Here is a 21,049-nt window from a genome sequence, read left to right on the forward strand (position 1 = left end):
TATCGCGATATACTGCACTATATTAGTTTGAGTCCCCTGGGGGGACAAGTCAACGTTAAACCGGAAAATAAAGGAGTTTGTTTTTTTTAATGAATAAAAAAAATTTACAATTTAAAAAAACAAAACCTTTTCCCATTTTCTCTCAAACACAATGTCAAAAAATGAACAACTGGTGTCGACGTGTCCGTAAATGTCTGACCTCTTACAATATATCGTTTAGTCCACACCGTGAACGCCATAAAATATAAAAACCGCCAGAATCGCTGTTTTTTTGGTCACTTCATCTCATAAAAAATGGAATAAAAAGTCTTGTGTAGTCCAAAGCGGCACCAAAAAATCTACCGCGCACCCTGCAAAAAATAAGCCCTCGCACCGCTCCATCCACGGGGAGAAAATAAAGAGAATGTGGCGCCAAAACTTCCATTTTATTTTTAACAATCCGGTTTTTCTTAGTAAAAAATGATATAAATTCGCTATCGCCGTAATCGCGCTGACCCACAGAATGAAGTAAAAATGTTTATTTTACCGCATGGTGAACGGCGTAAAAACAACCCCCCCCCCCCCCAAACATTGAGGAATCGCAGTTTTTTTCCTATTCCGTCCCACCAATATTATTTTCCCGTTTCCCACTACATTAAATGAAGCCGTGGAAAAACTACAACTCGTTCCACAAAAATCAAGCCCCACACGGCAATATTGATGGAAAAATAAAAAGTTCTGGCCTGTGGAATGTGGGGAGAAAAAGACGATAATGAAAATCCGAAAAATGGCTGCGGCAGGAAGGGGTTAAACACGCTTTCTTTTTGTGTTGTATGTGCGATCGCCAAGTAGAATAAAGTCCCTGACTGTGAGTGTATGCTCCATGTAGTGGACGGGATCGGTCCGCCGTGTAGTGGACGGGATCGGTCCGCCGTGTAGTGGACGGGATCGGTCCGCCGTGTAGTGGACGGGATCGGTCCGCCGTGTAGTGGACGGGATCGGTCCGCCTTGTAGTGGACGGGATCGGTCCGCCGTGTAGTGGACGGGATCGGTCCGCCGTGTAGTGGACGGGATCGGTCCGCCGTGTAGTGGACGGGATCGGTCCGCCGTGTAGTGGACGGGATCGGGCCGTGCAGATGACCGCTGCAGGACAGGTTCACGTGGTTTCCGTTCGGTCGCTCTGTCAGGTGGTGCGCGTGGCTCGTGTACAGAGTCGTTCTTCACTGTCCGTTTATTCGGCAGGACGTGTCTTTGTGTTTCTCTCCGGTGAGGCAGCCGATCTCGAGGGTCGGATCCTGACACTGGGGGGTCCCAGGTTCTGTACGTGGATTTCATGCTTTACAAGTTACAATGGCAGACCCGTGGTTGAGGAGCGGAGTCTTATTGTCTGCAAGTCTTTACACTCTGAGGCGATCGTATTCCACTATTTTGGTGTGTGTTGTAGACGATATCGTGATCCAGATGGGGGCGCTCACGACGCATAACAAACATGATCACTGGATTGTCAGATGTTGTGTATTCCCGTGTGTGGCGCGCGGCGGTTTATACGTGAATTACTCCATCCTGTAACGCCATGCGCTCTGGGGGAGCAGTCTCAGAGGAGAGGTAGGATGGACCTGCGCTCTATTAGACAGACGTTATATTGTGTCGTGCTGGGCGGTCGTTGACTTTACTTTAAAACATTTCATTTTGTGACTCGAACCCACAAATCCTGGACAATGACCCAAAGCTCCAAATGATGCGAGACCTGGGCAGGGGGAGCCGTCAGCCGGGAGGGGGGGGGTGGGGGGGTTGCTATTGATTTGCTGAGGGAGTGGCCGGACCATATGGAGCGACTAAAAGGCCCAACAAGCCAATCCATGTTGTGTGATGAGCTGCAGGAGGCGGCGGTGGTGAGAACGTCTGCAGATGACCTCTATGGTCTGTAGGTGCAGCAGATGGAGGATTCTGTGAGGTGGGGGTGCTGCCGCCCTGTGAGGTGGGGGTGCTGCCGCCCTGTGAGGTGGGGGTGCTGCCGCCCTGTGAGGTGGGGGTGCTGCCGCCCTGTGAGGTGGGGGTGCTGCCGCCCTGTGAGGTGGATGTCGTGCCCTGTGAGGTGGATGTCGTGCCCTGTGAGGTGGGGGTGGTGCCCTGTGAGGTGGGGGTGCTGCCGCCCTGTGAGGTGGGGGTGCTGCCGCCCTGTGAGGTGGATGTCGTGCCCTGTGAGGTGGATGTCGTGCCCTGTGAGGTGGGGGTGCTGCCGCCCTGTGAGGTGGGGGTGCTGCCGCCCTGTGAGGTGGGGGTGCTGCCGCCCTGTGAGGTGGGGGTGCTGCCGCCCTGTGAGGTGGATGTCGTGCCCTGTGAGGTGGATGTCGTGCCCTGTGAGGTGGATGTCGTGCCCTGTGAGGTGGATGTCGTGCCCTGTGAGGTGGGGGTGGTGCCCTGTGAGGTGGGGGTGCTGCCGCCCTGTGAGGTGGGGGTGCTGCCGCCCTGTGAGGTGGGGGTGCTGCCGCCCTGTGAGGTGGGGGTGCTGCCGCCCTGTGAGGTGGGGGTGCTGCCCTGTGAGGTGGGGGTGCTGCCCTGTGAGGTCTTCAGACAGATCAGATTCTCGCGATCAGTAACTATATCATGTCCCGCACCTCATGACTGTCTCTAGATTTCTATCACTGTGACCGAGGGAGTACTTAGTGGAGGATGTCTCTATTATAGCTGCAGTCTCTTGGGGGAGGTCTCTATTATAGCTGCAGTCTCTTGGGGGAGGTCTCTATTATAGCTGCAGTCTCTTGGGGGAGGTCTCTATTATAGCTGCAGTCTCTTGGGGGAGGTCTCTATTATAGCTGCAGTCTCTTGGGGGATGTCTCTATTATAGCTGCAGTCTCTTGGGGGATGTCTCTATTATAGCTGCAGTCTCTTGGGGGAGGTCTCTATTATAGCTGCAGTCTATTGGGGGAGGTCTCTATTACAGCTGCAGTCTCTTGGGGGATGTCTCTATTATAGCTGCAGTCTCTTGGGGGAGGTCTCTATTATAGCTGCAGTCTCTTGGGGGAGGTCTCTATTACAGCTGCAGTCTCTTGGGGGAGGTCTCTATTATAGCTGCAGTCTATTGGGGGAGGTCTCTATTACAGCTGCAGTCTCTTGGGGGATGTCTCTATTATAGCTGCAGTCTATTGGGGGAGGTCTCTATTATAGCTGCAGTCTCTTGGGGGAGGTCTCTATTACAGCTGCAGTCTCTTGGGGGAGGTCTCTATTATAGCTGCAGTCTCTTGGGGGAGGTCTCTATTATAGTTGCAGTCTCTTGGGGGAGGTCTCTATTCTATTACAGCTGCAGTCTATTGGGGGAGGTCTCTATTATAGCTGCAGTCTCTTGGGGGAGGTCTCTCTATTACAGCTGCAGTCTCTTGGGGGAGGTCTCTATTACAGCTGCAGTCTCTTGGGGGAGGTCTTTTACAGCTGCAGTCTCTTGGGGGAGGTCTCTATTACAGCTGCAGTCTCTTGGGGGAGGTCTCTATTACAGCTGCAGTCTCTTGGGGGAGGTCTCTATTATAGCTGCAGTCTCTTGGGGGAGGTCTCTATTATAGCTGCAGTCTCTTGGGGGAGGTCTCTATTACAGCTGCAGTCTCTTGGGGGAGGTCTCTATTATAGCTGCAGTCTCTTGGGGGATGTCTCTCTATTACAGCTGCAGTCTCTTGGGGGAGGTCTCTATTATAGCTGCAGTCTCTTGGGGGATGTCTCTCTATTACAGCTGCAGTCTCTTGGGGGAGGTCTCTATTCTATTACATCTGCAGTCTCTTGGGGGAGGTCTCTTACAGCTGCAGTCTCTTGGGGGAGGTCTCTTACAGCTGCAGTCTCTTGGGGGAGGTCTCTATTACAGCTGCAGTCTCTTGGGGGTGGTCTCTATTCTATTACAGCTGCAGTCTATTGGGGGAGGTCTCTATTACAGCTGCAGTCTCTTGGGGGAGGTCTCTTACAGCTGCAGTCTCTTGGGGGAGGTCTCTTACAGCTGCAGTCTCTTGGGGGAGGTCTCTTACAGCTGCAGTCTCTTGGGGGAGGTCTCTCTATTACAGCTGCAGTCTCTTGGGGGATGTCTCTCTATTACAGCTGCAGTCTCTTGGGGGAGGTCTCTATTACAGCTGCAGTCTATTGGGGGAGGTCTCTATTACAGCTGCAGTCTATTGGGGGAGGTCTCTATTACAGCTGCAGTCTATTGGGGGAGGTCTCTTACAGCTGCAGTCTATTGGGGGAGGTCTCTATTACAGCTGCAGTCTCTTGAGGGAGGTCTCTTACAGCTGCAGTCTCTTGGGGGAGGTCTCTATTACAGCTGCAGTCTATTGGGGGAGGTCTCTATTACAGCTGCAGTCTATTGGGGGAGGTCTCTATTACAGCTGCAGTCTCTTGGGGGAGGTCTCTATTCTATTACAGCTGCAGTCTATTGGGGGAGGTCTCTATTACAGCTGCAGTCTATTGGGGGATGTCTCTATTACAGCTGCAGTCTCTTGGGGGATGTCTCTCTATTATAGCTGCAGTCTCTTGGGGGAGGTCTCTATTACAGCTGCAGTCTATTGGGGGCGGTCTCTATTACAGCTGCAGTCTATTGGGGGAGGTCTCTATTACAGCTGCAGTCTCTTGGGGGAGGTCTCTTACAGCTGCAGTCTCTTGGGGGAGGTCTCTTACAGCTGCAGTCTCTTGGGGGAGGTCTCTTACAGCTGCAGTCTCTTGGGGGATGTCTCTCTATTACAGCTGCAGTCTATTGGGGGAGGTCTCTATTACAGCTGCAGTCTATTGGGTGAGGTCTCTATTACAGCTGCAGTCTCTTGGGGGAGGTCTCTATTCTATTACAGCTGCAGTCTATTGGGGGCGGTCTCTATTACAGCTGCAGTCTATTGGGGGAGGTCTCTATTACAGCTGCAGTCTCTTGGGGGAGGTCTCTATTCTATTACAGCTGCAGTCTATTGGGGGATGTCTCTATTACAGCTGCAGTCTCTTGGGGGAGGTCTCTCTATTACAGCTGCAGTCTCTTGGGGGAGGTCTCTATTCTATTACAGCTGCAGTCTATTGGGGGATGTCTCTATTACAGCTGCAGTCTCTTGGGGGAGGTCTCTATTACAGCTGCAGTCTCTTGGGGGAGGTCTCTATTACAGCTGCAGTCTCTTGGGGGAGGTCTCTTACAGCTGCAGTCTCTTGGGGGAGGTCTCTATTACAGCTGCAGTCTCTTGGGGGAGGTCTCTATTATAGCTGCAGTCTCTTGGGGGAGGTCTCTATTACAGCTGCAGTCTCTTGGGGGAGGTCTCTATTACAGCTGCAGTCTCTTGGGGGAGGTCTCTATTACAGCTGCAGTCTCTTGGGGGAGGTCTCTATTACAGCTGCAGTCTCTTGGGGGAGGTCTCTATTCTATTACAGCTGCAGTCTATTGGGGGATGTCTCTCTATTATAGCTGCAGTCTCTTGGGGGATGTCTCTCTTAGCTCAGCACATATAGACCCTGGGATTACTCTCTATTCTTCACATTAGACAGTTGCGTTCAGGTCACAGATTCTCCATTGGATTGAGGTCTGGACTTGCAGGACATTTCCATGTTCCCCTCACACCCTCCAGATTTATCAGCATTTTTAGACAGTCACAAAGTCTTGAATATTTTTTTCCATCCGATCCGTTATAATTCCGGGTTGTAATTATAAATAGAAGCCGACGCTGTAAGGATCTGGGGTCTCTCTCTGGTGCTGGGATCTCTCTTCATACTTTCTAGAAGAATCACAACCCCTGTCATCCTGCTTGCTGAGAGATGTGGTATCATTGGCTGCATTTACCTGATTGTCACTTTGTCTTCTCTGCTCTCTCCACAGTCTCTCCCCTTAATCTGCAGATTTACCTCGGGCTGAGGGTGATGAGATGGGAATATCAGCGAGAACCTGACACCAGGACCAAATTTCAGAGTGTGTGACGAGGTAAGTGTCCCCACTGCAAATGACAATGACCGCTCAGAGATGGATTAAGGTTGGAGGAGGCCCCTGTGCAAAAAACCTGGTGAAGAACCCCCATCCCAGGACCCACTTAATAAATATAGCAGCCACATATGGAAAGGCCGCACATGCATTTGTCCTTCTCCAATAAGGCCTATGGGATTTGTGGAAAATGAAGCCAAAACAGAATTTTCAAGTCCAAGAAGCAAAAGCATGAATTGCCAACTCTTCTCAGATTGATACGATTGCTGAACGGCCACGGGGATGGGGGAGGGGGGGTTTAGCTTCCTAAGTATTTAAGTATTCCCTGATACATCCATACTTGTAATACTGTCTGATAGGAACAGGACCAAAAACATTACATAGATACAGGAACAGGACCAAGATTACTACATAGATGCAGGAACAGGACCAAGATTACTACTTAGATGCAGGAACAGGACCAAGATTACTACATACATACAGGAACAGGACCAAGAATACTACATATATACAGGAACAGAACCAAGATTACTACATAGATACAGGAACAGAACCAAGATTACTACATAGATACAGGAACAGAACCAAGATTACTACATAGATACAGGAACAGGACCAAGATTACTACATAGATACAGGAACAGGACCAAGATTACTACTTAGATGCAGGAACAGGACCAAGATTACTACTTAGATGCAGGAACAGGACCAAGATTACTACTTAGATGCAGGAACAGGACCAAGATTACTACTTAGATGCAGGAACAGGACCAAGATTACTACTTAGATGCAGGAACAGGACCAAGATTACTACTTAGATGCAGGAACAGGACCAAGATTACTACTTAGATGCAGGAACAGGACCAAGATTACTACTTAGATGCAGGAACAGGACCAAAAATACTACATAGATACAGGAACAGGACCAAAAATACTACATAGATACAGGAACAGGACCAAGATTACTACATAGATACAGGAACAGGACCAAGATTACTACCTAGATACAGGACCAAGATTACTACCTAGATACAGGAACAGGACCAAGATTACTACCTAGATACAGAAACAGGACCAAGATTACTACCTAGATACAGGACCAAGATTACTACCTAGATACAGAAACAGGACCAAGATTACTACCTAGATACAGAAACAGGACCAAGATTACTACCTAGATACAGGAACAGGACCAAGATTACTACATAGATACAGGAACAGAACCTAGATTACTACATAGATACAGAAACAGGACCAAGATTACTACATAGATGCAGGAACAGGACCAAGATTACTACATAGATACAGCAACAGGACCAAGATTACTACATAGATACAGGAACAGGACCAAGATTACTACATAGATACAGGAACAGGACCAAGATTACTACATAGATACAGGAACAGGACCAAGATTACTACATAGATACAGGAACAGGACCAAGATTACTACATAGATGCAGAAACGGACCAAGATTACTACATAGATACAGGAACAGGACCAAGATTACTACATAGATACAGGAACAGGACCAAGATTACTACATAGATACAGGAACAGGACCAAGATTACTACATAGATACAGGAACAGGACCAAGATTACTACATAGATACAGGAACAGGACCAAGATTACTACATAGATACAGGAACAGAACCAAGATTACTACATAGATACAGGAACAGGACCAAGATTACTACATAGATACAGGAACAGGACCAAGATTACTACATAGATACAGGAACAGGACCAAGATTACTACATAGATGCAGAAACGGACCAAGATTACCACATAGATACAGCAACAGGACCAAGATTACCACATAGATACAGTAATAGAAGAAAAGTCTAGATTGCTTTACCGCTGTAATGATCTATATCCACGCACTATTCTTTCCTCCTAATCGCACCATGTGATAGTCAATGAAGGTGTTGGAAGCCTCTGTGGATTTAATGCAGCTGGGCTTTGTTCTACCACTAATAAAGATGAGAACTTGGGACCCCCTCCGAATCTGCTTCTTTAAGAATGTATCACATAAAGAAGTACTGCACCAATTCCGTATAGAATTAGATTTGAATGGTTCTCCCAAAAGTAAAAACCTTGTCATGCACTTTTACGGTAAATCCACGCGACACGCCTGTCCCCTGCCTGACCCTGGGTTTCTCCCTTTCGGCTTCTTCCGCTGCTTACTGATCGAGCTCGTATAAAATAAGACGTTAATACCTATAGTGCGCTCTGCAGCTACGTGTGATGTCATCACTTGTGTAACAGAACGGTTACTATCAAAAGAATCCAATAAACGATCCCTTCATTGTCAGGAGACGTTTTCAGGAATTTATTGCATCTTTTTCATCTCATATATGATTATTATTTCTTTCTCTTCTTCCTTCTCTTTCTTCCCTTCCTTCCGTCCTTCTCTTTCTTCCCTTTCTTACGCCCTTCTCTTTCTTCCCTTCCTTCCGTCCTTCTCTTTCTTCCCTTCCTTCCGTCCTTCTCTTTCTTCCCTTCCTTCCGTCCTTCTTCTCTTTCTTCCCTTCCTTCCGTCCTTCTTCCCTTTCTTACGCCCTTCTCTCTTGCTCTTCCCTTTCTTACGCCCTTCTTTCTTGCTCTTCCCTTTCTTACGCCCTTCTTTCTTGCTCTTCCCTTTCTTACGCCCTTTTCTCTTGCTCTTCCCTTTCTTACGCCCTTCTCTCTCGCTCTTCCCTTTCTTACGCCCTTCTCTCTTGCTCTTCCCTTTCTTACGCCCTTCTCTCTTGCTCTTCCCTTTCTTACGCCCTTCTCTCTCGCTCTTCCCTTTCTTACGCCCTTCTCTCTTGCTCTTCCCTTTCTTACGCCCTTCTCTCTTGCTCTTCCCTTTCTTACGCCCTTCTCTCTTGCTCTTCCCTTTCTTACGCCCTTCTCTCTTGCTCTTCCCTTTCTTACGCCCTTCTCTCTCGCTCTTCCCTTTCCTTCTCTACCTTCTCTCTCGCTCTTCCCTTTCTTACGCCCTTTTCTCTTGCTCTTCCCTTTCTTACGCCCTTCTCTCTTGCTCTTCCCTTTCTTACGCCCTTCTCTCTTGCTCTTCCCTTTCCTTCTCTACCTTCTCTCTCACTCTTCCCTTTCCTTCTCTACCTTCTCTCTTTGCCCTGGTTAGTGTTCATGTCCGTAATTTTTTCTTGTTTCCAGGTGACCCATCATGAATGGACATTTATCCAATTACTATAACGGGGGTTTGGGAAGCGCCTCCCCAGAACTCGGGTATGTACAGAGATCGTTCAATGATATTGAGAAGTCATCTCCAGTTAAAACAAGTGCAGCCAAGAACTGGAGATGTTCCAGTAGCCATAATCCTTCTTTGTTTGCTGTGGGCAATGCTTCTACTGATGCCCAATGTGTGTAGAGGTGCAGGGTCCTCCAGTGCCAACTATAAGGGCTTCCTCTGTAAGTCTGTGTACATCCCCTTTAAGAGCCATCCGTAGATCGTCCAGTCTCCGAGTCGGTGCTGCTAGGGATTGGTTGGTGGTCAAATGCCGTTTCTACTGATTCTCGCTATTGAGATGAAGCCTAATGTAGGGAGACACTAAGACGTTGCATCTTCTGGAGCGGGTGCAGGGGGCTCCATCAAACAGTGCCCGTTTTTCAGCTGTTTCCATATCTTTGTGGGAGGCTTGATGACCCCTAACACTGATGTGTATCCATAACTCTGCAGTGGACTGTCCATAAGTATTAGACCCCCCCCCCCCACCTCAGAATCTGCAGTCTCATGTCATCTGGTGCAGTCACACTCCACATTTGGTTTTCCCATGAGTTGAGGAATAACATGATTTGTGGCTGAATTTCCACGGCGTCCCTTCTGGTTATCACGTGGACGCCATTTTCACACTTTCTGGCTCAAGTGCTAAAAACATTTCTATATATCTTTCTCCATTAAGGGGAGTTGGATGAGAATAGGAGGAAGGGTCTGTCCATGTGTCTGATATTGACATTCAGTATGTCCAGGAGCCGTCTAATCTCATCCATCCCCTGGAACAATATCAAACAGCATAAAATATGACCTAGTAAAATGGTGACATGAAGTTCTACTTCTGATTCTCTCCCCAGCTTCTGTGTTATTGATCTTTGTTTGTTTATTTCTACCGGTAAAAACACTTTGTTGCTGACTGAAAACCATCAGCAAGTAGGTTTCCATATGAGAAAACCACGAGCATTGAGATATCAATGTGTTAAAGGAGATCTGCCATAAATACCTGATGCCTTCCCATATCAGGAGAATCTGGGTCCCGTGACCCTCTTTTACCAATTTAAAGCAGCTGCTTCTCATTGTAATCCTTAGTGGTGTCCATGCTCATGTGCACTGAAGTCTATGGGATTAGCGAAAAGTCTCATGAGTACGCAGGTGCTAGTAATTTCCCCTAAAGTCCATCCAGAACCGCTGCACCCTACTGCACTCAACCAGAGAACACATAAGATCCATCAGCAGCAGCTTGTCAATAGTGCTGCACCCTACTGCACTCAACCAGAGATACACATAAGATCCATCAGCAGCAGCTTGTCAATAGTGCTGCACCCTACTGCACTCCACCAGAGACACACAAGATCCATCAGCAGCAGCTTGTCAATAGTACTGCACCCTACTGCACTCCACCAGAGACACACAAGATCCATCAGCAGCAGCTTGTAAATAGTGCTGCACCCTACTGCCCTCCACCAGAGACACATAAGATCCATCAGCAGCAGCTTGTCAATAGTGCTGCACCCTACTGCACTCAACCATAGACACATAAGATCCATCAGCAGTAGCTTGTGAATAGTGCTGCACCCTACTGCACTCCACCAGAGACACACATAAGATCCATAAGCAGCAGCTTGTCAATAGTGCTGCACCCTACTGCAATCAACCAGACACACAAGATCCATCAGCAGCAGCTTGTCAATAGTGCTGCACCCTACTGCACTCCACCAGAGACACACATAAGATCCATCAGAAGCAGCTTGTTAATGGTCTCCAGGTAGTAACAGGAGTTGTGACTGCGCTTCATTTCTATTCTCTACTTAACAGTCCTGGTAGTAAGGAGTTCATTAGACAGAATTGGGGACACTGGAGGTGGTTTCATTCCCACTTCTATAAATAATCCCAATATTTCTGATGTTTCTTTGATCATTTCATGGAGCTGTGCTCGTTTATCCACTTGCCTCTTCTGAACCCTCTCTAGTCCTGCTTGTTTAGCTGGGAATCCTCTTAAATGTGGTCTGTTTAGTGACCGGTGTTTTCATAATGCTCTGTGTAAACCTCCTCTTGCCTTTGTAGCTTTGGCAGCAGCTGCCTGGCTCTGAGGCTGCAGTTCATTGTACAGTCTATGGTACTCGCATGGCTCAAGTCTTACCTGGTGGCAGAAGCGTCCACATTACAGTGGTGGGGTGGCATCTTCTCCCCCTTGTTGAGTAGGGTTTTTTGCGGTATTGTGAGGTTAAGATTACTTTGCATCTCGTAACTCTCTGCTTTTTCTTTTTTCTTTCCTGTAGCAATTATGATTTGTATTCTGTAAAATCCGAGAGAACTGGAAGAACAAGCGCCAAGAATCTTTACGGTAAAGGACAGCACTAAGGGTTGGGGGTGGTCAGACGTGGAGGTGGACAGACGGCTACATAGTGAAGGGTTTAGGTGAATAGATGTATGTGCGGTAAAGAATTGGGGTGAACAGGTATATGTTTGGTTGATAGTTTGGGGTGGACAAGTGTTTAACTGGTGAAGGGTTTGGGGTGGACAGGGGTATATGGGGTGAAGGGTTTGGGGTGGACAGGGGTACACGTCTCCTCCAATAGAGAAATGAAGGTGCTGGCGATATTCTTCTCCAGGAAATGGAGACATTTTAAAAAAACCTGTATATTCTGAAAATAAGAATCTAGCAGGATTCCTTCAGATCCCGGGAGACTGGCAGTAGAGGGGCTGGTTTCATGGTGACAGATGACCCAGGATGAATCATTGCCCCCTTACCCCACCTGTTGCCTTCTTCCATCCTGATATTTTGTTCTTCCTGATCTCCATCGCTTCTCACAGGGGATGGGATTTATTTCTTTCGATCTTCATCCAAACACCGTAAGAAAGGTAGCCATGGGTTGCCGTGTGTTGCCGTGTGTTGCCGTGTGTCTTGGTTGCTGTGGGTGTGATTTGCCATAGAAGAATTTCCACCCTCGTAGCAGTAGCAGCCTTGACGGTGGGGAGCACCAGTAGCAGTTAGGGGCTTCCTCATACCCTTGTACCCTTATCTACTAGTTGACCCACATTGGATTTTATGAAGCCTAGATGAATTAGATGGACCTACTCTATGTCCCGTTTTCCTGGGTTATGAAGAAATCTGTGTCTAGGTCTGCAAGGAGATTTTTAGTCCAGTAGCTTGAAATGATCTGGATGGGGGGTAATTATAGCAGGAGTCGTAAAGTAACCGTCCAGGTTTGGTGCACAGATAAGTGGCAACATTGTAGCATGAGGCAGAGACGTGGTCCGGAAACAATCCAAGTTTGGTACATATGAGTAGCAATAGTTTGTAGCATAGGGCAGCAATGAACTAGACTGGAGGTGAAAAGCTCAATAGTTTAGCAAGGAGAATGTACAAGGACCAAGCTTATATAGGAAATAAGTAGAAAGGGTGAGACTGATCAGGTAATCGAGGAATCTCAAGAGGCACGAATCAAGAGAACCTGAAGAATAGATTCAGCATTGGAGCTGTCCGGCATCACCTCCATGAGAAGAGCTACTGCCTGGGACACAGGAGTTTCTGCTTTCAAATACTGACAATCTTGTTGTTGACCCTCCAAGGAAATGAGGAATCCCCTCTCTGTTCTCGGGAAGAGGGGTGTGGAAGTTCCAATCCAGATGGAGGCAGGTCATGTCTATATAGTCTGATGTATGATGGAACACTTCCTTATGTGCTTATATGCCCCTGTCTCGCTTTTCTTGTGTGTACCCTGCCCCCATTCACCCCACCTCCTGTCCACACATTTGTTGAGAATATCTTCATCTTCCTGAATTCTTCAGCTTTTTTTTTTTTTTTTTGTTCTGTTCAAAATGTACTTTTGAGTGAGAGATCAAAACATACTCGATTTAAAATGACAAAGAACAGGAATCCAAATAGGACACAAATTATTCCGAGAGGTTAACAATATTTCCGGTATACAAGGGAGTCAAGTCACATTAAAGTCAAGACCTCAAGACCTGTTGAGGGGGATGAGAAGGTTACAGGAAAGAGCTTCAATTAAACTTAGCGTCCATTTGGAGCTGGTGGTACCAGATGAAGTCCGGTCAAGGTTTTCAGTCCCAGGAAGGTGCGGATATCTCCAGCTATGAGGATAGTCCTAAAGGAGTATCTTCGGTTTCTCAGGTAGTCTCGGATGGTCTGTTAATTGGGAGAATACCAGGTCTGAGACCGACATTACTGGACATAGAGATATATTTCATTTTAGTACAGTTTGAATTTGATGCCAAGATTGTATGGCGACCTTAGCGGGGGTGTTATTAGAAAGGAGGGGTCGCGAAAGGTGCTTTTCTAGCCATAATAAGGAGTTCAGTGGAACTCCGTCATCTCCTCCAACAGCACCGACCGTCCAGGGGAGGCAGTCAAACCAGTCAATCAACCGTGCCAAATGTATAACCCCACGTCTGGCAGACCAATCCCTCCAGCCTTCCTTGGGAGAGTCGGCGTATTGTAAGTGATAATCCCTTTATTACCGTTCCAGATGTATTTGAAAAAGGTGCGTCTCAGAGATTTAGAGGAAAGGGGGAGTGAAATTGTGAGGGTCTGAGAGGTAGAGAACTTACGGCAGGAGAACTCCTTTCAAGAGGTCAAGTCTACCGATCCAGGAGATGGAGGGAATTTGCCATTTAGAGACGATGTAGTTGATTTTTATGGGGGGGGGGGGGGGTAGTTATGTGCAACCGAGATCTGGGGGAGCTGTTCAGTTGATATCTAAAGATTTGACTTGGGGCCTGTTCACATCCGCATTGGCTTTCCGTTCCGGGGTTCCGTCGAAGGTTTCCGTCAGGTGAACCCCGCAACAGAAAGTCAAACTGAAACCACAGCTTCCGTTTCAGTCACCATTGATATCAATGGTGGCGGAAAAATCGCTAATGGTTTTCGTTCGTCACCATTCCGGAAGGTTTCCGTTTTAACGACGGAATCAATAGCGCAGTCGACTGAAACCTCAGACGGAACCCCGGAACGGAAAGCCAACGCTGATGTGAACAGGCCCTTAATCAGAGCGGAGAGAAAATGGTGACACTAAAGTCAAGTCATCTGTCAGGGAATGAGAACAGGACATCGGCGGCTTCTGATTTACAGCTGTTTATTTTAAAGTTGGACATTTTGTCAAAGGTTTCAAATAGAGATCAATTAATTCTACATAAATCAAATTTTGGCAAATCCGAAACTTTTGGGACTTGTCCCACACAAATTGCACAAAATACTGGCTGCCATTTTACAGATCACAAGACAGGGAAATATGATATGACCTGGCAGGCTACCCTTAATGGCTTGCAGGCAGCCCCCCCACTAGCACAGACTATCATGGGGAATAGGTGGGAGTCACTGATGAGCCTAAGCCTCTATATACAGCCCAACCAGGAAATAAGGAGAGAGGGGTTGTCAGAGAGAGAGTGAGTGTGAGGGGTTATCAGAGAGAGAGTAAGAGGGAGGGGACATCAGACCGAGAGAGAGGGGACGTCAAAGTGAGTGACAGTGAGAGATACTAATCCACGAAGTAACGACACTCAGAACTTTCATGGATAAAACAACGACATTTTAACAATAAGTAAATTGTACATTTGATTTCTATCCGGTCTGATATTCGATCAGAACACGGTTTGTCCATGTAAATTCTCTCGTCCTCGGCTTCCTTTGTTGTCGTGTATATAATATTTCTGGGAGGGGGACAAGTAGCCTGGGCCACAGAGAGGAGCTGAGATACAATCAATGTCCTCACTCAGCTTCTGGGGGACACCAATGCTAATCGTCTCCGGGGATCCCGCCTCGTGTCAGAGGAGTCCGTTCTCCTTAAAGCGTTTGTCCAGTCATCAGACATTAATGGCGTATACTCCGCAAAGGCCATCACTATCTGATTGTTGGGGGTCCGCAGGTCAGCTGTTTTGAAGGGGCCGCGGTGCTCGTGTTGTCACTGCTTCCCTTTCTTACGGTCCCTGCTCCCAATTTCTTACGGTCCCTGCTCCCCCTTTCATACAGTCCCTGCTCGCACTGTGATTTGCTGACGTACTTGTACCAACAGTTTTCCAGCCGTCTCCCATTCATTTGTATGAGTAGATACAGAATGACGGGGAGCAGCGCTGCAGCCCCTCAGTTGATCTGTGGGGGTGGCAGGAGTCAGACCCCACCGATCACATATTGACGGCTAATCATTTCTTATGACTAAACAACCTCTTTAAAGTAGTTAGAAAGGGACTGTCCGCCTGTTTTTTTTTTAGTAGCTGTAATTTCCAACTTCCACGTATCACAAAGAGGACAACCAATCCGGTGCCTGTATCATTTTATTCTTTCAAGCCACGCCTCTAATCCCACCCAAACACACCCGGTTCAGCCCACACAGCTGCCCCATACAGTATAATGGGGTGAAGGGTTTGGGGTGGACAGAGGTATATGGGGTGAAGGGTTTGGGGGTGGACAGGAGTATATGGGGTGAAGGGTTTGGGGTGGACAGGGGCATATGGGGTGAAGGGTTTGGGGTGGACAGGGGCATATGGGGTGAAGGGTTTGGGGTGGACAGGGGCATATGGGGTGAAGGGTTTGGGGGTGGACAGGGGCATATGGGGTGAAGGGTTTGGGGTGGACAGAGGTATATGGGGTGAAGGGTTTGGGGTGGACAGAGGTATATGGGGTGAAGGGTTTGGGGTGGACAGGGGCATATGGGGTGAAGGGTTTGGGGGTGGACAGGGGCATATGGGGTGAAGGGTTTGGGGGTGGACAGGGGTATATGGGGTGAAGGGTTTGGGGTGGACAGGGGCATATGGGGTGAAGGGTTTGGGGGTGGACAGGGGCATATGGGGTGAAGGGTTTGGGGTGGACAGGGGCATATGGGGTGAAGGGTTTGGGGGTGGACAGGGGCATATGGGGTGAAGGGTTTGGGGTGGACAGGGGCATATGGGGTGAAGGGTTTGGGGTGGACAGAGGCATATGGGGTGACGGGTTTGGGGTGGACAGGGGCATATGGGGTGAAGGGTTTGGGGTGGACAGGTGTATATGGGGTGAAGGGTTTGGGGTGGACAGGGGCATATGGGGTGAAGGGTTTGGGGGTGGACAGGGGCATATGGGGTGAAGGGTTTGGGGTGGACAGGGGCATATGGGGTGAAGGGTTTGGGGTGGACAGAGGCATATGGGGTGACGGGTTTGGGGTGGACAGGGGCATATGGGGTGAAGGGTTTGGGGTGGACAGGTGTATATGGGGTGAAGGGTTTGGGGTGGACAGGGGTATATGGGGTGAAGGGTTTGGGGTGGACAGGTGTATATGGGGTGACGGGTATGGGGTGGACAGGGGTATATGGGGTGAAGGGTTTGGGGTGGACAGGTGTATATGGGGTGGACAGGGGTATATGGGGTGAAGGGTTTGGGGTGGACAGGGGTATATGGGGTGAAGGGTTTGGGGTGGACAGGTGTATATGGGGTGGACGGGTATATGGGGTGAAGGGTTTGGGGTGGACGGGTATATGGGGTGAAGGGTTTGGGGTGGACAGAGGCATATGGGGTGACGGGTTTCGGGTGGACAGGGGCATATGGGGTGAAGGGTTTGGGGTGGACAGGTGCATATGGGGTGAAGGGTTTGGGGTGGACAGGTGTATATGGGGTGGACGGGTATATGGGGTGAAGGGTTTGGGGTGGACGGGTATATGGGGTGAAGGGTTTGGGGTGGACAGAGGCATATGGGGTGACGGGTTTCGGGTGGACAGGGGCATATGGGGTGAAGGGTTTGGGGTGGACAGGTGTATATGGGGTGAAGGGTTTGGGGTGGACAGGGGTATATGGGGTGAAGGGTTTGGGGTGGACAGGTGTATATGGGGTGACGGGTATGGGGTGGACAGGGGTATATGGGGTGAAGGGTTTGGGGTGGACAGGTGTATATGGGGTGGACAGGGGTGGACAGGGGTATATGGGGTGAAGGGTTTGGGGTGGACAGGTGTATATGGGGTGGACAGGGGTATATGGGGTGAAGGGTTTGGGGTGGACAGGGGTATATGGGGTGAAGGGTTTGGGGTGGACAGGTGTATATGGGGTGGACAGGGGTATATGGGGTGAAGGGTTTGGGGTGGACAGGGGTACACGTCTCCTCCAATAGAGAAATGAAGGTGCTGGCGATATTCTTCTCCAGGAAATGGAGACATTTTAAAAAAACCTGTATATTCTGAAAATAAGAATCTAGCAGGATTCCTTCAGATCCCGGGAGACTGGCAGTAGAGGGGCAGGTTTCATGGTGACAGATGACCCAGGATGAATCATTGCCCCCTTACCCCACCTGTCGCCTTCTTCCATCCTGATATTTTGTTCTTCCTGATCTCCATCGCTTCTCACAGGGGATGGGATTTATTTATTTCGATCTTCATCCAAACACCGTAAGAAAGGTAGCCATGGGTTGCCGCGTGTTGCCCCATACAGGTTAATGCCCCCACAGATGCCCCCATACAGGATAATGCCTCAATAGTTGCCCCTTGCAGGATAATGCCCGCACAGGGGACCCAATGCAGGATAATGCCTCAATAGTTGCCCCATGCAGTATAATGCCCCCACAGATGCCCCCATACAGCATAATGCACAAATAAATTTCCCCATACGTCATAATGCCCAATAGCTGCTCCCATACAGCATAATGCCCCTTTAGATGCCCCAATACAGTATAATGCCCCTATAGCTTTCCATACAGTATAATGCCCAAATAAGTTTCCCATACAGTATAATGCTTCTTTAGCTGCCCTTAATGCCAGTGCCTATGTAGATAGCACCAGTGTCCCCTGTATATAGAGTCCCTATATAGTGCCACACCCACCTTGAATATCGCACCACCCTCCCTGTAGGTAGCACTACCCCCTCCCAAATAGCGCTGCTGGGACTCCCTTTAGAAGAAGAGCATAGGCCAGGGATTTCGCACCTAGAGGGAACCCCAGAAGTCACTGTCCATATATGGACAGTGACTTTAAAGTTTCCCCGGGCACAGCACTTAAAGTAGCGCTGTGCCTGGGGAGAACTCGGCGAGAGGAGGAGCTCCCTCTGCTCTGAACTAATGCTAAAGCAGGAAGCTGACCGTTCTTTGCTTCAACATTTGGTTCAACTGTATCTGCGTCCGAGACTGTCCCGCTGAATCCGGGATGGTTGGGAGATATGGCTGTAAATCAGAGAAGTCTTTTGTTAAAGAGAATCTGTCACCAGGTCCCAACAGCTAATGTACATACATTACTTTTACCCCGCTCCCTCCCTACTTCCAGCGCTGTTTTTGATCTGCCCCCCCCACCCCGGTCCTGCGTTTTGATGCCGCGTACTTTAGTCGTCTGATATGGTAATTCACTGGTGACCGGTTCTCTTTAAGCCTCCAGATATATGGACGCGGTGGGAGGGACTGAATGGTAAGAGGGAGAGGTTATGTTCCCTATACGAGGATTAGAAGTCACACTTAGATGTTCCGGGAAATGAAGACGTAGTCCAGTCTCTGCTACGACTCATGAGGGTGGAAATTAAAGGAGAAGAAGCAGCTCAAAGTTTAATTCCTCACGGTTCTCAAGATCTCTGCTGCTTGTCACTCCGTAGGAACATTCATTATGTTCTTCCAATGGATAAAATTCTGTCCATAGTCGTGTTGGTCACACAGGTGCTGGGATCATTATAGAATGTGTCAGAGTTGTATCTAACGAACACAGCATTTGTATGTCCATCACATGACCCTGTCACGATCGGTGCACCTGTGTGCATCACATGACCCTGTCACGAACGGTGCACCTGTGTGCATCCATCACATGACCCTGTCACGAGCGGTGCATCTGTGTGCATCACATGACCCTGTCACGAACGGTGCACCTGTGTGCATCACATGACCCTGTCACGAGCGGTGCACCTGTGTGCATCCATCACATGACCCTGTCACGAGCGGTGCATCTGTGTGTCCATCACATGACCCTGTCACGAGCGGTGCATCTGTGTGTCCATCACATGTCCCTGTCACGAGCGGTGCACCTGCGTGCATCACATGACCATGGACAGAATTGTGTCCACTGCAAGTAAACAATGAATGTTCCTACTGAATGACAACAAGCAGAGATCTTGAAAACCGTGAGGAATTAATTTGGATGGTATATTGGAAAATGTTATATATTTTTTATTATACCAAAACGAACATGAATTTGCTGAAGCCGCACGGCGCCTCTAGGTCCAGCAGGCACGGCTTTGCGCAGGACTTCTTCTTTAGTTGGGAAGGAGCTTACGAGTAATGTCCTGGGGCGGTTTGGCTTCTGTAGGTTTGGGGTGTAACGCCCTACCAGCTCGTTCAATGTGGATTTCAGGCAGGGCTTCCGGGTGGGGACAAAGTTGGAGATTGTTTTGAACATTTCCAGAGTCTTCCTGTGGGAAGTTTCCGGAATGACTCGAGTGCTTCAGGTTCTTGCGCCCTCCTCTTCTTGGTCCTTCCAGTTTGTGTGGAGGAAGATGAGGATGTTAGGAGGCTTTGTGTCATGGACGCTGCTTCTCCGTGGGGGTTCAGGCCGGTCTGCGTTTCTTCCAGATGTTCCCCTCTAGCCCTGCCATCTTACCCGCATGACGGGTTGTGGGACTTTTGTCATTCTGATTTGTAGGCTCTTTGAGGAGACCTTTATCATGGAGTAGGAGTGGGTAGGGTTATCCTCCTCCATCTCCATCATCATGCTACTCCATCCTCCATCCTTCTCCATCCTCCTCCATATCCATCCTCCTCCTCCACTATCATCCTCCTCCACCATCATCCTCCTCCTCCTCTATCCTCCTCCTCCTCTTCCATCATCCTCCACCATCCTCCTCCATCCTTCTCCATCCTCCTCCTCCTCCATCCATCCTCCTCCTCCATATCCATCCTCCTCCTCCACCATCATCCTCCTCCTCCTCCTCTTCCATCATCCTCCTCCTCCTCTTCCATCATCCTCCTCCTCCATCTCCATCATCCTCCTCCTCCATATCCATCCTCCTCCATCATCCTCCTCCTCCTCTTCCATCCTCCTCCTCCTCCTCCATCATCCTCCTCCTCCTCCATCATCCTCCTCCGCATCCCCCCTCCTCCTGCATCCTCACTCCCTCCTCCTCCTCCTCCTACATCATCCTCCTCCTCCTCCTGCTCCTCCTCCTCCTCCCTCCTCCCCCTCCATCACCTTTCATCCGCTGAAGATTCGGTATTCTCAGGGGCAGACGGTGTCACTTTTGTTGGCTTGGCGGCACAGGCCGGTGAGTGTTTTTTAAGGAACTTCTCTATTTCTGACTGGAATTTCTTCTGCTTTTGAAGTGCCAGTTGAGTCACCTCCCTTTTACTGCTCCAAGTTTCATCATCTTTCTGGGCTGGAGTGCGAGCGAGCCGGGAAGGGGAGGCAAATTGTTGATATCTAAGTTATTCAACAATCCATAGGCCAAGTAAGTTCTCCCCATCTCTGACGCTGGATCATTAATTCAAATGGACTCTCCAACTAGTTAAACTTCCAGCAAGAAGTCCTAAAAAAATGTGCTCCAATAGATGTAGAAAAATATGGACTGCACATGATGGTAGTCCAAAAATTGGGTAAGTATTGCCATTACGTGCAATGCTTGTTGAGTGGCCTGAAGAATTAGGGTTATGCCCTGGATTTGATGCAGTACAACAACTGGGTCCCTTTTAAGAGTCGGTGTAGTAGCCGGATATGTCCTTCGTTTGGTTAGGGGTAACCAGGTTGTGTGTTCAGGCAATTCAGAGATCTATGCAAACCTCAGAAAGACTTGGAGCTGTGCTGCTATGCAGGTGTGGGGTTGGCAGTGCTGGTGGGACTACAATAAGTTCAGTCCATGCTACTACGGGAAGGATAAGGGCCGGAGGGATTGCATGGTGGAATGGGCAAGGAGCTGTTAGAGGGCTGGTCGGAGCCTGTCCGTGTGTTCAACCAGACTCACTTCTTAGCCAGTGGCAAGTCTCTCCAATGG

The 21,049-nt window shown here is 48.8% G+C and overlaps 1 protein-coding gene across 1 annotated transcript in view; it reads left to right on the plus strand.

Moving 5' to 3' along the window:
* Positions 1 to 21,049, plus strand: part of EPS8 (EGFR pathway substrate 8, signaling adaptor) — a 57,118-nt gene that overhangs the window by 17,998 nt on the left and 18,071 nt on the right. Inside the window, exons 2-4 of the mRNA XM_075848441.1 lie at positions 5,798 to 5,899; positions 9,063 to 9,134; positions 11,400 to 11,464. Coding sequence (XP_075704556.1) covers positions 9,073 to 9,134; positions 11,400 to 11,464 — 127 coding nt within the window. The 5' untranslated portion in view covers positions 5,798 to 5,899; positions 9,063 to 9,072. The remainder of the gene's footprint in view (positions 1 to 5,797; positions 5,900 to 9,062; positions 9,135 to 11,399; positions 11,465 to 21,049) is intronic.

Source organism: Rhinoderma darwinii, unplaced genomic scaffold, assembly GCF_050947455.1.
Source record: "Rhinoderma darwinii isolate aRhiDar2 unplaced genomic scaffold, aRhiDar2.hap1 Scaffold_4041, whole genome shotgun sequence".
Classification (NCBI taxonomy): domain Eukaryota; kingdom Metazoa; phylum Chordata; class Amphibia; order Anura; family Rhinodermatidae; genus Rhinoderma; species Rhinoderma darwinii.